We start from the raw sequence: 16,964 nt of genomic DNA on the forward strand, positions 1-16,964 counted from the left end.
CAGCATAAGGTGGAATTAAGGTTGTGCATGTCACTGACAGGTCCTGGGCTACTGCTCCACTGCAGAATTAATGCAGTTTGACACCTCTTTAACTGTCAGGGCTCCATCTTAGGGAATCCTGGGATTTCTGGCACCAGAGGTCTCTGACAGAGAAGGCTAAATATATCACAAAACTATGAATCCCAAAATGCCTTAGTACTAAGCCATGACAGTTAAAGTGGTATCAAACTGCATTAATTCTGTAATGTAGATGCAGCCATACTATACCCCATCAGCCTGTTAGGACAGGTAGAAGCATACAGTCAGACTGTTGGGTGAATTTTTCTCACCTGGAAGGGCCAGCCTTACTGTTAGTCGGAGTAAAGTAATCATCCTAAATACCAGATACCTGAGGCCAGTGACAACATACCCCCAACTGTTCCCCCCTTTTCCTTGTGTGTGGCACACTTTTGGCCCCCAGTGCATTACAAAACTGCTGCCCTCAGAGCCTGACCTGTTTCCTGTTTTGAGTTAATAAAATAAATGCATTTTATTTATTGGAAAAGTTTATTTTTTAACTACAGTTCACTGAGTCCCTAGCTGGGGAGTCTGGCCTTGTAGTCCAACCCCACCCCCAAATTTTTCCAAATTCTGGAAATATTTACTGAATATTTACTGCACAGACCTGCTCTTAAGGACACAAAACAGCAACCTTGGCCTTTTTATGCCCGAGAGAATTTTGTCAGCTAAAGGATGTGTGTGAGGAAGTGTCCATTCAAAACTCTGGGCATGTTTCAAAGTCACTAAGAGTGTTGGCGTTTATTAATCCTGTTCCAAAGTAAATATATCAGTCAGCTCCCTGTGTTTATACATACATACATATATATATATATATATATATAGAGAGAGAGAGAGAGAGAGAGAGAGAGCAAAAATACATTTAAATGGAACTGCAGGTGTCCGTGGATATTTATGAGGCAAACCCAATATTCAAACAGTTATAGCAGTGAAATACATCCTGTGTATGTAGCCAGCCAAGAAGCAGGGGGAATGTTAATGCTTCTAGCATGTTAACACCTCCTAGACTGGAAAAAATGACACACACTTAAGTTCAGGAGTGGGTTGGTGATGTCAGTTTCTAAATGTAACACATTTAAAGGGAAACGTTGGCTAGTAAATCTTTAAAAAAGAGTTTTTGTTATCCTTTCAACCTTCTTGTTCTTTATGGCTCAACTGTCCTGAGAAGCTTTGGCTCTGGAAATTTGGTGTTTGTCAACAGAGGTCAAAAACACACTGCAGACAATTATAAGAAAGAATGGTCACTAGTTATTAACTATCTTTCTCAGAGAGGGGCAAGAAAATGTATAATCGCTTTTGAATAGTAGAATAATCAAACAATTAAAAAAAAGCAACACACACTGCAGAAATAACCCAGTTTGAGACGGTTTTAACTGCCCTGGCTCAATGCTACGGAATTCTGGGAACTGTAATTTTGTGAGTCATTTAGTCTTCTCTGTCTACAATTCTCATGATTCCCTAGCACTTAGCCAGGGTACTTAAAGCCATCTCAAACCAGATTATTTCTGCAGTGTGTTGGACCAGGCTTAAAGAAGCAATTGCAAGCACTTTTTTTCAAGAATTTTGCACTTCACATGCAATGTTTTGCCTCTTACCATGCTTTGAGTTTAGTGAGACTTACTTCTGAGCAGATCTGTATAAGACTGCACCATGTGTTTGGAAGATCAACACCACACTTTGCACAAGTAGTATAGGTTGTCTCCTTTATCCACAACTCCAAAATCTGAAATATTCCAAAATCCAAAGTTGTCCACATGGGTGGCTGAAATAGTAACACCTTTTCTTTGTGATGGTTTACACAGGCTTTGTTTCAAGCACAAAATGATTACTATATGTACTCATGTATAAGTCTAGAAATTTTAGTAAAAAAAGTGACCCCAAAAACCTACATTGACTTATCCATGGATAATATAAATACTATACTTTAACTCTTACTAAAAAGGAAACTATCCCCTGGTGAAAGGCAAGAGTGCAATCTGCCTTGGAAGCACTAACCTCCCTCGACTCTTTCTCCCATTCCAAAATAGTTATGCCTGCCATAATTTTGTAGGTTCTTTGGCATTGTTTTCCTTTGCTTCATAATTTAGATCTGTTGTTTTACCATCAACTGACCCAGAAGTCATATCAAAATCAATAATTTTGCCCCCAAAATCTGCCCCCGACTTACACATGTGTTGATTTATAGTCGAGTCTATATGGTAATAATTCTATGCATAATCAGGTTATGTATATAAGGTGCTTATAAAACATAAATACATTTCACTTGGGTCCCATCTCTAAGATGTCTCATTATGTATATGCAAATATTCCAAAATCCAAATAAAATAAAATTGAAAATCCCAAACACTTCTGGTCCCAAGCATTTCAGATAAGGGAGACTCAACCTGTAGTAATACTCACCCGGCTAAAAAATCAGCTCTGAAAAAATCAGCTCTCCAAGCTCTGATCTGTGGTGTCTGTATCTCAGTTTTGGGGCTGTTGCAAAACCCAGCATATGTGTGTGTGTGTGTGTGTGTGTGTGTGTGTGTGTGTGTGTTTTGTTGTTGTTGTTGCAAAACATTGAAAAACAATTGCAAAACTTCAGCACAGTGGTTTCCCGATTTCAGGGTTTTGGGTAAATAAAGCTCTCTTGTCTTGTTTATGGATTTCCAATAGGCATTTGAGTGACTGGTTTCTAATAGATACTGCTTTAGTCTGCTCCAGCAGGACCCTTTTTATATTGTTGGTCCCCAAAGTTTCCTGGGAACAGAAAATGATGATTCCTGCACCATTATTGTACAAAATGGGGTTTACTTCAGAGTAGATATGACAACAGTTACATCAGGTGTGAGAAGCAGGTAACCCTCCAGACACAGTTGGACCACAAATTCCAGCAGCTCTAGTTGGTATAGCTAGTGGTGGGAAATGGTGGGATTCAGTATGATTCCCACTTATCAGTGGGATTAGCTTTTCAAAGTGTGCACTACAGATATGCTTTTGATTCTGGGATAATGGCTATGTTTACCACTAGATACTGGCATGGCTGCTTCTAAATAGGAAAGTGAAATCTCCATAGATAGAGGCAGTTGCTACTATCAAATATGATTTGATGAGAAAATGAATATGGAGAATTCCTTTTTCGGACAAAATAAAAACAAAGGAATTTTAAAGAATGATGAGACTTTCAGCAAGATGAGCAAAATGTTATTTTCTTTGTCAAGTCAAAGGCTTTCATGGCCGGCATCCATGTTTTTTTGTGGGTTTTCTGGGCTATGTGGCCATGTTCTAGAAGAGTTTCTTCCTGACGTTTTGCCAGCATCTGTGGCTGGCATCTTCAGAGAATGCGAAGTGTCAGGAAGAAACTCTTCTAGAACATGGCCACATAGCCTGAAAACCTCACAAAAAAGCTATTTTCTTTCTTTTAAAAGATAGTAGCTGATAATATTCCTCTTTAAACTTACAGTTTTTCAGAAGATAAAGTATACATCTTGTGAAAAGCTGCATTGAGTCCCATATTGTATGTACAGCGCTGTGTAAATTTACAGCACTTTATAAATAAATAAATAAATAATAATAATAATAATAATAATAATAATAATAATGGAAGAAATTACAATATAAATCTCAGTCACACACACATATACTCTTACACACATGTGTATTTCATTTTCATCCCACTTTCTCCCAGTAAGGAACCCAAAGTGGCTATTCACAGGATTGTAGTCTTAATTTGACAGTCCCCTGACCAAAAGAAGGGGGGGGGAAAGTACTTCAGTAGATTGAGAAGATTTTGGTGTGTGTATGTTTGAAAATCCTTTCAATTTATTTCCCATTTTTGAGGGCAGGGAGACTGTCCAATTAACAATGCCGTCCTGTATATACATAATTCAACCAAACTGGGAATATGTTACACGTACCTCAACGGAACTGACTGTTGAATAGTGCTGAGCTGCAGCTTTAAAATGGCAAATTTTTGCATTACAGACTGCATTAACCATATTCACTGTGATTTTAATACTGATTGTTGTTTCCAAGTGTGAGCTCATAACTGCTAGATCAAGGGTCACAGTGGCATTTGTTCTTGGCAAACCACTCAGATTTTCTGCTGATTTACTTGAATGAGTCTTTGCACCTGTAATGCAGTCTTCCTCATTTCCTACTGCCTTCTACCTTGTCAGGCATTATCGTTTTTCAAGTGAAACATGTCTTCTCATTTTTTGTCTATAGTATGACTGTCTCAATTTAGTCATCTTGGCTTCTAGGGCAAATTCAGGCTTGATTTGCTCTGAGACCTATTTCTTTGTCCTTTTGGTAATCCAGTATCCACAGTATCCATAGATCCTTTCTCCAGCACTACATTTCACATGAATTGATTCTCTTCCTATCAGCTTTCTTCACTGTCCAGCTTTCAGAACCATATATAGAAACTGGAAATATAATGGCATGGAGGGGAGGGGAAATTTCGTTTTCCACCCATTATCATTGAAACATCCTTAAACATGGAGACTCTTTCCAGCACAGTCTGCTTAGAAGTGCCCTCTCTGTGTTCAGTGTAGCTTACTCCCAAATAAGTGTGCATAGAATAGGTTGGAAGCACCTTTTGTTATTTAGGGGAAGGCTGCCTGAATATGCCTTAGTGCTTCATCATTTATTACACCTCTGACTGATAATTTCTGAAGGGTGTCTTCATAATCCAATTTTGCCAGATCATTATTGGGAGAGGGTCAACCCCTCCCACACTAATCTTGGAGGGCTCAAGACCTCTTGCCACCCTCATTTTAGAGTCCATGAATATGAGCCATTGTCCCATATGGTTTCCACCTCTGCTATAAAGGTTTGCAAATACTGCTGTGGAAGATATAGAAAGGGAAAATTTAAAAAGGTTGTGAAGGACAACAGATGATGTGTATCATTTTCTCATTTTTACTTCTAAAGCATTCGTAAAAGTCTGTCTAAAAAATGCCCCCCCCCCCACCTTACATGCTTAAGTCACCAAACAAGAGATATATTTTGAAAAATGCATTTGGCTCATCCAGGATACTCTGATCACTCACAAGACTACCATGGGATGCTTGCATAACTCACATATTAATTACTGTAGCCCTAAGACACTAATTTAGTTCAATTTTATACCGAGTGCATGTTGGTATTGTTAAGGTTTATGACCCAATGATTTACAAGGCATAATACATCTGAATTCAAATTGGATGTATTGATTGTTTAATTGAGTACAAGGGCATGAATGCAACATTAAGCTACCACACTGAATGATAGTGGTAATGAAGATGAGAAGGTAACTCCCCAGTCTTCTCAAATTTTTCTGTTCAGGAGGTATATTTGGAATATGGGATTCTGTCCATTTCTAAAAAAGTATTTGTTTATTCATAATAGTGGCTGGTCATTGAATACAGTTGTTGGTTTGTTTATTATCAATGTGTGCATGTGCACATGTGTGTGTGTGTGCCTTCAAGTCACCTATTGACTTATTGTGACCCCATGAATTTCATAGGTTTTTCTTAGGCAAAGAATACGTAGTGGTGATTTTGCCAGTTCCTTCCTCTACAGCACCTGGTATTCCTTGGCAGTCTCCTATCCAAGTACACACCAGGACACTCCCTGCTTAGCTTCCAAGATTAGTTTCTAAGATTAGTCGGGATCTGGTGCCTTTAGGGTATTTAGACCTTTTAAAATATTTATATCCTGTCTTATATCCAAAAATCTCAGAGTGGTTTAAAATCAAATCAATTTAAATCATAAATAATAATTTTGAATGATTAAAAAAAATAGATTATCCATTAAACACTAGACAACTTGAAACCTGTTCAAACAATTTCAAAAAATGCAACCACAGGACATGAGCTGCTTGTTGTTGTTGTGTGTCTTCAGTTTGTTTCCAATTTATGGCAAACTTATCATGGGGCTTTCTGGGGCTAAGAGTGCATGACTCATCCAAGGTCAGCCAGTGGGTTTCCATGGTCAAGTGGGGAGTCAAACCTGATCTCCAGAGACATAGTCCAACACTCAAACTACTACGTCATGCAGTCTAGATAAAATCAGGCCAGTTCAAAAAAAGTCACTTTTGTAGTCTCTGCTCTCAGATTTTAGTCAATTTTTCCATCCTCTTCTATCAAGTTGTCAGATGAGCAGAGCAGACTATATGATGTCCAACCAGAGCATACCAGCATGTTCTGTTTAATATTCTCCACTTCATCTTATCTTCATATAAGAGATGAGAAGCGTGTGCTGCATCTGGCCAGCCACTCTAGGAAAGAGGATGCTAAACTAAATTGATCCTTGCTGTGCTCCAGTAGTCTTTATTTAAAAGGAGAGGAGGGGAGTGTCAGCAATTGCATATGAAACATCACATTTTGAATTTTGGATGCCAATCCTCATGTTTCATATGTTTATGGCCAACAGAACATGGAGCAGTGAATTCTGGGTAATATTTGTTGAAATAAATTTATTATCACCCCAGAGACTGCTTTGGCTGTACAGTTATATGGGAAATTTTAATGTGTCCTCTGCGGCACATCTTGTCACATTCTATTACCTACACATGCAACTTGTTCTTTACTGGCATGGAATCATTGTTGTTACATCCATGATAATACACCATCCCTGACCTCCCAATTTAATTAGTGCTTTTTCAGTGTGTTTCCCAATATTTTGCTTTCTGCTGGACGGGCTCAATGGCTGAGGAAAAGATTGCCTCCTCTATGTACATCTAATGTCTCTCATCCACAAGCCCATCAACAGGAAGAGGAAAGATAAAAGTTGAGAACACATTAACAGAAAATCCTATGCTGCTGTGATTGAACCATCTCATCAACCTCTGCTCACCTGGGTGGTTCTGGGATTGTTTTTGTTCCCCCCTGACTTCCCTATGTCTGGGTAAAGGAAGGTAAATTATGGCCTGTTACAGACAGCCAAAATAAAGCTGCTTCGAGTCACAGTGGAGGTATGGTGTTTCAATGATGCATGCGTCCTAAGAGTCCAGAAGCCACACCAAAGCCACGCTCCAGTCCTTAGGGATGGAGTGTGGCTTTGGTGCGACTTCTGGACTCTTAGGACACATGCATCATTGAAACACCATACCTCCACTGTGACTCGAAGCAGCTTTATTTTGGCTGTCTGTAACAGGCCATTATATCCTGGAAGTCTCTGAGATTAGCCATTCACTTTTTAAATAGGTTGCAGAGCTCCCTGGACTGTTTAACATCAGAAAACACCGTTTTTCAAAACCAGAAGTGGACTTCCAAGCACTTTCCATTTCCAAGCACTGTATAGGCAAAACATTACATAAAACCAACATACCCTATCTACCTTATCTCGGTGCATAAAATATATCTTGAACTGAACTACACCAGGAAGTTTTGCAAAGATGGGTATGTTTTCAACATGTGTCTGAAAATAAAAATTATGGGAGCATATCTAATATTGGGGGAAGAATATTCTACATCAATGCCTCTCAAAAGTGGCATCCATGGACTGATTCTGATCTAGAAACTGTTGGCTGCTGGTCTGCTCTGAGTTTTCAAAAAGACAGAAATAGTTGAAGCCAATGTTTCTGAAACAAATAAGGTGCCAGTTCTTGATACATAGATACAAAAAACAAAACAAAACAAAACAAAAACCCCTAGCTCCCCACATTATATAGACTGTGCTACATAATGCATGTCACACACTAAATGCTCTGTTCCAAATTACTACAGATGGGATCTCAAGAACATGGGATACTTTTAGTAGAGTCTATGACCGCTGTGAGGTAGAAGGCACTTCTCACCATATACAATGTGAAGGATCTTGTGTTGCAAAAGCAGCAAAGAACTCTGCTTTGAGATCATACAGGCATTGTTACTCAGACTAAACACTCCTACGGTTGCTGGATCTATGTTATATACTTTTTAATATACTTTTGTCATATACAAAAGTGTATGACAGCGTGTTGTCACAGGGATTTTGATGCACTTCTCAATTTCATATTGTCTTGGGAAAAACAGCAAATCATGATTTGCTAGTGTTTGAATGTAGCCTTCCATTATGGAGGTCTGTGAACCACTTTAAACATCTGAGCGCACTCCATAAATTCTAACTTGTGTTTTTTTAGTATTAATATTAACAAGAGCAGCTGTATATTATTTCTGAACGCCTGACATTTGGTGTCTGTCTACAGTTCTGTGAGAATGCTGGCAATATCAGATGAATTTTATTAATGCCTGAAAATAGATGAGGCATATATGCATTGTCCCTACTTTTGTGACATCCGCAAGTGAATGCTGACAATCACATTTAGAGCACTGTCAACATTAGCTCTGGTATCTTTGCTTTTTAGAGGCCTCAACAGGATTCTGAGATTGTCAGCATTCGCATGTAAATGTCAACCACTGCCAAATTTCAAACAGTCATTGGAACACAAGCAACTCAGAATCCAAAGAACTCAGATGGAGTTTGTTACAGACTTTGTCTACTTCACTTGCTCCACATGCTATTCAGGATCAGACTTCAGATTAGATTAGGTTTTCTGACTTCCAGTAAATACGAACCAAGCATATGTGTATTCATAAATGAATATTCATTATACATTTGATTTGCTAATTTGGAAAGCCCAGCTCATTTCAGCTTAATGTTATACATCCCCAGTTAACGTGTGAAAATCCAAACACTGTACAGTTGTTGGCTAAGGAAATGAAAGAACATACAGATACACTGTGTGACAAATTGAAAAGCTCATGGGGTAAGAGAATGCATTTCACCAACCTAGTAGAGTCTGCTATATTATCTGATATCTTGGACTACAACTCCCATCATTCTCTATCTCTGCCATGAATTTTCTGTTGCATCAGAGAGTACAACTAAGTCTAATGGTTTTAAATTACTGAAGGGTAGATTTCTATTGAATTGAATTCTATTGAAAGGCAGGATATAAATCCAATAAATCAATTAGAAGAAAACTCTTGACAGAGAGTGATTCAACAATGGAAGCAGTTGCCTAGAAATGGGATGAGGCCTCTTTCTCTAGATAGCTTTAGATATCAAGAGAAAAGAAGCTGGAGAGCTGCTGGGGATGCTCCTGCCTTGAACAGGGGATTGGATCTGATGGGCAATAAGGCCCCTTCCAATTCTATGATTCTATAATTCTACAATTGTGAATTACTTGATACTTGATATATGTCTTGGCCATTAAGAGGGCAAAGTTGTTAGGTAATGGGAATGTGCAGCACAGAGATTGCATGTGAATGACCCCACTTTCAGTTGCTTCCCAGCCTTGTCCTGTGGTACTTTGGGGGAACACTTTAAAAAATATTCACTATTACTATCCTCACAGTTCAGCCACCTCCATTATTTCCAAGTGCTCCATCCTTAACCGCTGCCACAAGATTTTTCCCTTAGACATCTTCCCCTTTTTGCTTTTGCTGGAAGGAATCCACAGTGATGATCCTCATTAAAAGCAAGACAAAGATCTTAGTTAAGAGACACTTGGTATAGTGTTTTGAGTGTTGGACTAAAATCTCATGAGAATGGTGTTTGAATCCCTGTTCAGTCATGGAAACCCTCTAGGTGATAAGTCACACTGTCTCAGCCTCAAGGGAAGACAGTGACAAACCTCCTCTGAATAAATTTTCCCAAGAAAACCCTGAATAGGATCAATATAAGTTGGAGCTGACTTGAAGACACACAATTAATTTTAATTAATGTTTTAGTTATATCCTTTTAAAATTATTGTATCCTGCCTTATATCTCATTTTGGGTGAAAGGCAGGATATAAATCCAATAAATTAGTCAATAAACACCACCAAAGATTGGTGTATATACATTGTTATAGTGATGCCCAAGATATGAGGATTTTTTCCCCCTCCCTTGAATATAAAGCTCAGCCATGCCATATTACAAATATTGTGCATATTACACATATTACAAATTGATTTTGAAAGGTTGCTGAGTTTCAAAACTGGTTTGCTCTGTGTCATCAGGAGATGCTGCATGAACTCAAAGCCTTTTTGAAGGCACCTAACAACTGTTTTGTTTTTTGCCTATGACAGAGATGGGCAACATGTAGCTCGCATGACCCTGCACCATTGGTACTGCTGTGTAGTGCTGATGGGAACTACAGTTCAAGAACAGCTGGAGGGTTACTCAGCCAGGTCTATATTAAGGTGTTCCAGTTTCAGTGTTTACACACCTCTAGATATTTGTAGTGAAAATGCTGCAGCATATACGCTGAGAAATATTGAAGGCTTAGTGTTCATTTCAATAGCATTGCACTAATTCTGTTTAAAAAATGGACTTTTTCTAATTGGCTCTTAAAATTGTACTTGTCACTGAAAGAAAAGCACCCTTTTCCTCTTTAAAAAGAAGTGGTTGCAATCCAGACCTGCTCTTCATAGGGCTTCCTATGCAGGGAAGTTTTAGAGGCAAGCAGGCACACAATTCAAAGTCAGATAGTTACTTACATCTGTATTCGGAAGCAAGATCTCTTTTGTGCATCTAGCTTATTGTGAATATTTAGCGTGTCTAGACTGGATGTAGGTAATCCAAAGTTTAGAAATGATTTATTTAAAATTAATAAAATAAAATAATTATGAAATTAATTAACACTCCCAGTCTGTTAAAAGTTTCAACAACAGTTTTAAAGTCTTTTATCATAATTGATGAGTGCCATCAAAGTTACATTTTGAGTAATGAATAATTCACATTTCATATGATTTTAGTTCATTGCTTTGGGGAATCATTTGGGAGACCATTTTAGTACAGTGGGCCTCTGGTATCAGCTGGAGTTTGGTTTAAAATCCCCCCCAAAACTCTGTGAATACCAAAATCCATGGATGCTTAAGCCATACTCTATACAGTGATATAGTAAAATGGCGCCCCTTATAAAAATAATAATGAACAACTCAAAGGTTTGCCTTTTTTATTTCTTTTTTTGAATATTTTCAAGCCATGGGTGGTTGCATCAGTAGATGCAAAAATCATGGATATAGAATATAATCATTTTTATTCACTTATGTAATTGGTAAGGGTTTAAAGCCAATAATTAATGTAACAGACTATTGTATTGTTTATTATTAATGTTTTAACATCAAGAAACTAGTTTTGTTCTACTGTTTAGCATTAACATATTTGTCCCATTGTTGACATTTCTGAGGTAATACACTTGAGTTGTGCCTGAATATTCAGCATGAACCAGATTTTGTTCTTTCACAGTTGAAAGAAAAAATGTACTTTGTTCAGCCACATGGACTGGCCCAAAGTAATGGTGTCAGTGTGTGTGTGCAAACATGGATCCTGAGTATCTTCACATTTAGTAAGAACCTGCCAGCTTTTATTTTTTGGTCTATACCTCTCAGATTGCCACATCTGGATTTTGAAAGGTATGCCCCCAAAATGTGACTTTTCTAAATGACAGCTAGCTAGAGCTTTTCTTTATTAAAAAATAAAGTTGAATTTAATATTTTAATCAATATTGGCTTTTGGTATTATTATATTTAGCTGAAAAGTAACCTAAAGGGTTTTTTTTAAATATAAAACTTAAAACAGTAGTCTCCTAGGTTTTTTTTTTTAAAGTCATAGGCAAAGTACACCAGTTCTGACTGGAGGTTGGCACTAGCCATGTTGCAGAAAGTGATGTGCAAATTATGTTAATTGTATGCTAGTAATATATGTAAATCAGCTACGTTCCTTCAGCACATGATGCATGCACAGTGTGGCCTTTGCTGGTGAGCAAGCTGCTCATCCCCTTGATTTTAATCAAGGCCTTCTGCTGGGTGATGATGCAAATCATGATTACATTAATCTGTCCACTCTGGAAGATGTGTTTAAAGAGACTTACACATTTAGTTTAATATGGTAAAATATGTATTAGAGTTGATACCAGATATATGATGGGGAGGATTGTACTAGTATAAAAACAACCAGCTTTGCCTGTTGTAGCAAAATGGCCTAAAGTTCTTGTGCTTCCTTATTGACTTACACATTTATGTCAGGGGAAGAAAAAAAAAACGTAGGCAAATACATGCTTCATAGGTTCACTTAACAGTCAAATTATTCCCAGTATGGGAATATTTCATTATTCCCAATATGGGAAACAAAAAGATTTTGGCTCACCACAACGATGTTGATACAGATGATGGTAATACAGAAAATAACTCAGTGATGTTGATAGAGACTATGACTACATCAACTCAAAAGCAGCTATCACATGACCTGTTGTGTTATAATTTCCTTGGAACCAAAATCATAGCAATAGATCAGTCATGGGACCCTTTCACACTACATAAATAGAGCAGGTTGGTGCCACGATAACTGTCATGGCTGCATCCTGTGAACCCTGGTGTTTTCAGAGTTGTGAGGCGCTAGAGCTTTCTGTCTGAGAATTCTAAATACTTTCCCTAAAATGCAAGATCCTAAGATTACATAGAATGTTTCCAGGATAGCTAAAGTTGATTATAGTTGTATAAGGTGAAAGAGTGTGTGCTCTATTGGCATCAAGACAAGATATTGGACTCCCAAGTTAGAACTTAGACAGCACCCCGTTGTTAGTCATTTAGTTTCCAGACTTGAAAATGTGTGGTGCCAAACAGGTTTGCCTTATTCCAGTAAAAACATGTTATCATTTGGAGATATTGGTCAAGATCTTATTTACTAGCATAACTGTGCTGGCAGAGGAGGAGGCAATGGTATGATGGCAGAAGAGGAAGGGGCATGGGTGTTGTGAAATGGAGGGAAAGGCAGTAACTCTTATCCCTGGCAGGAAAAAAAGCTGCTGTACCATCTCCCAAGCTCATAGTGATGGGTTTTGCTGCTGTTCCCAGGGTACTGTTACACCCAAATAAAAAAGGTGGCATACACCAAAATGAGTGACATTTTATACAGGTTTAAGTCATCAACAGGATTCCACTCAGAGAACAGACCAATAGATGGTCTTAACAATGATTTCTTAAAAGCATATATATAAAATAATGTGCGAGAAACCAGTAATAAGTAACAGCTACTCTAAGTAGTCTCTCTTGTGTTAATTTTCATAGTTGTGGTTATGTTTATCAAAAGTGGCAAAAACAACAAAGAGTCTTGTGACACCTTAAAATGTAATAGAAGTATCATGGTAGAAGGATTTATGGGAGTATGAAACAATGAAAAATTAGGCCACAACAAATGTTTGAATTTGAAAGTGCTGAGATATTCTGTTATTTTTTCCCTGTATCATGTTAGGGATACCTATAGCATTCCTGTTAATCCAAAAACAACAAATACCTGTGGCTTCTGTTTCCAGCAATTGTATAGCTTACCAATGCCTGTTGACTGTCTACTGAACCACAGCCATTATCTAACCAATCTGACTTTTAGGGGAGAATGTATGCCTTACAATCACAGACCATAACCATTGAATTATTTTCTATCGTTCTAGGGTCGCTGCATGAACTTCACCCGAGTTCAGTCTCAGTAAAGGACGACCAAGGAGTGAAAAGCCATCAGTTTTGTATTGTAACCAAAGGAAGACAATGAAGCACTTATATGAAGATCCTCAGAACTTCAGTCTCTCTCAGCTCCATTTGGTCCCAGCACAAGTCACCTACTGCTACACTAAGCGCTTTTGCCAGCCATTTCCTTTCAAGCTTGTTACCTCATGCAGTATTCATTACAGCATTATATGATTTGCAATGGTGACACGAAGATACATTGGCTTTGCATGCCTAGAGTTCCACCAGAAACCCAGTACAGGATTTTTTTTTTAAAAAAAATGCCAGCGCCTTGGCTTTTGTTGTTGTTATTGTAGCTGAACTATATATAACTCAGGCCTTTATGTGCCTCAGTCAGGAGCTGCATTGTTTCTTGGATGTGAAGATGGCACTTGTTATTTAAACAGGAAACTATTTGCCACAGGCAGAAGCGCGAAGTTCCCAACAGGCCTGGAAAAATCTAAGAGTTCATTGCCTTACAGGGATGTCATATCACAAAATCCTTTTGAGTCCCATCCTCCCTCCGCCCCCATCGGATTGTGCCTTACGGGAACCTTCTGACTGAAGATCTTGTCACTTTAACACTGAGCAATGCACATGCATGACAAAATGTAGACACAGTGCCTCAAGGTATTGGTGGCAAGCAAGGCTTTGCCCTTTAGTTTCTGAAGACACCTTTCTTTCATTATGCACCCAGGACAGGAAGAAAATTAATAGAGCGTTATTCTACAGGAAGACAGCCTGTAACCAGAGATCTTGAGTGGAGATTGAAGGACCAATGCTTTAAGGCCTTGGCACTGTGGTTGATATTTTCTCTCCCTCCTCTCTGCGCTCAGCACTCAGTAGCGCATAAAAATATTATCCCTCATAAAGATGAATTTTTGGCTTATGTATTGTTACTATTGGTACGAAATGGGGGGGGGGGGGGAAGGCAGTTGCCACAAAGCTGGTATCTCAGGGTCCCTCCCCTCCTCCAAATCTCCAAGGGCTCCTCAGCGTCACAAGCCAGCAACTCTCTTTGCATGAGAATTTCAAAGTTTAATTAATATAATTAAAGGCAACAGCAAGCAGCAGCCTGTGAAGGTTTTGCTCATCTTTTTTTATGCCTTTTGACATTGAATGACCTATTACTGTATGCACATTACTCAGTTTTTGAGGGGGTACCATGCCTTGGTGGAGAATGAACATTGGGTCCAAATTTTTAAAAAAATAAACAAAGAGAGAGATGAGAGGAGGAGGAAAGAGATAGAAGGCGAGAGACCTCTTTTTCTCAATTTTTCTCAATTTATAAATTTATAAACAGGAGTGCTGGGCATCAAAAAACATTGACAAAGTATGTATTATAATTTTTTTAGAAAAACCAGCATTGTGTCACGTCGGCGGTGCCAAATTATGTTAGCGTGAGTGGAAACACTGTGGGGGAGGAAGGAGGCAGCAGCTGAAGAAAAAGGCTCAAATGATCCAGTCACTTTCGATACTGTACTTCAGATGCAAAATGGATATTCGAGTCGAAACCTGACAAAGTGCGCCTACTTTGATGGGAACCGGTATAGACAATGACCAGTGGCTGGGTCAGTGGGATGTCTCTCTGCGAGCAAGGAAGCTTATCAAATGACACTAAAAATAAGTTCAACAACCATCACGTTGGAGGGGAAAAGGCGAACATTTCACGTTTGGTGGGCATGTATGTGCGCAAGACGGGAAAGAGTGAGGGGGGATGCGTGCTTGTCTAATTATCCCCCTTTGTTGCTTCTCATTGAAATCTCTAGGGACGCAAATTATTCTCTTGGTCGATGGCCAAATTTACAGCTCTTCCAAACCAAGACTATCACCACTGTGCCTCTTGCCTGCATCTATTATTGGCCTGAGATTATTTGTGCCACTGGTGGCATTGCCAACACCCCATGTTGAGCACACATGGATAGAAATCCTTTACCTAAGGTCATTTATCTCTTTTATTTTAATCCTATTTTCCACTGCTGGTGCATCCTTTGACTGGGGTTGCCTTCGTCTCCAGCTACTGGCTTCAGCCAATAGACTTACCTTCTTATGTCATCACATGAGTTTCGAGAAGGCATGTCACAGGCTAACTCAGGGGATGTATGCTTGTACAATTATTTAAATTTGTCAGATGCTACAGCATGTGTAATATGTGGTGTTAGCAATGTACATAACACAGGAAAATGTGCCATCACAATCACTTTTTGCAGCCTCTAGTGGGAACACTTTTCCAGCTATAAGACCATATCTGCAGACCTTTCAGACAGGGTAGGAATGTGATAAGGTTGTCCATTTTATGTACAAAATACACAATACATGCATTTTCTTTAGTTTAGTTTACTGAAAACCATTGGATATGTCTTTGTAAAATTACATTTTCTCTGCCTCTGGTAAAAACCAAATCATGTAATCCTTCTCATTTGCTAATCTGAATTTGTGAAGAGAAATGGTACTAAATATCTGGGTGAAGATATTCAGTCGTCCCTTATGGGATATGAAATACATTCATGTTCTATAGCTAATGAAATTTTGCATTTGAACCATAATGTTTAGAAAAACAAATAACCTAAAACAGATGCTTAGAAAACCAAAAAACCAAATTATATCTACCTGCAGATATTTCTTCCTTCCTTCCTTTTTTAAAAAGAAAATCTACAGTGAAACCTCTATGTTGAAAATAATTCAAACAATGATAATTTAAAAAGAAGACATTGATGATATATTTGTCGCTTTGAGAAGGATCTTGTTTAAAATTGACTACATAGATCCAGCTTTATGGATTTCTATTTCCAAGAAATGAAACATATTTTGGTAATTTATCATACCTGTTTATGCAAAACAATAGCAAATGTTTCTCAGGGTTTAACATTGCATTGTGTCCATTATTTTATGAAACCCTTATTTGTTATTCATTTAAAGCATAACTCATGTGGTAAATAATTGCTCAAATACATATATTTGATCATTGACAGAGACAGAGTATTATTTAACACATATTTGAAAAAGCCCACAGTAAAAAAGTAGGACAACAGCGTTTACCCAATTCATGCCCATTGAGCTTCAGTATAAGTGTACCAAAGTATTATTAATTTAATAGAGTTTATGAAATATATTAAAGTGATATATTTATAAAACCATGAGTCATCTATATTACTGTATGAATCAGTTTTCATAGACTATGCATTGGGGATTACATGAAGAAATCTGGAGTAAAAATTGACTTCAGTTTAATAACAGCAGACGTTCATACTGAAAGCACAATTTTGAGGAAAAAATACACACTAGTCTTTCAATACATTTGAAAGAACCGTGTGTAATAGGGTTCTTAAGGGCACATTTAAGGGCTTTATCCTTTGCCAGGATAGATCTTCTTTCGTATATACACATGTACACACCCTTTCCTCCTTCCTTTTGTACTGTTAAAGGCTGTCAACTAGAAAACCTCTGTGACAATATCCATCCTGATATTCCAAA

At 38.1% G+C, this 16,964-nt stretch overlaps 1 protein-coding gene across 1 annotated transcript in view; it reads left to right on the forward strand.

Annotated features, from left to right (window-relative positions):
* The window catches only part of ANTXR2 (ANTXR cell adhesion molecule 2), a 159,403-nt gene extending 142,681 nt beyond the window's left edge, over positions 1–16,722 (forward strand). The window contains exon 17 of the mRNA XM_089526263.1: positions 13,439–16,722. Coding sequence (XP_089382389.1) covers positions 13,439–13,477 — 39 coding nt within the window. The 3' untranslated portion in view covers positions 13,478–16,722. The remainder of the gene's footprint in view (positions 1–13,438) is intronic.
* Positions 16,723–16,964: the final 242 nt, after the last annotated feature.

Source organism: Sceloporus occidentalis, unplaced genomic scaffold, assembly GCF_023333645.1.
Source record: "Sceloporus occidentalis isolate IW3139 unplaced genomic scaffold, rSceOcc1.0.p SCAF_5, whole genome shotgun sequence".
Taxonomy (NCBI): Eukaryota; Metazoa; Chordata; class Lepidosauria; order Squamata; family Phrynosomatidae; genus Sceloporus; species Sceloporus occidentalis.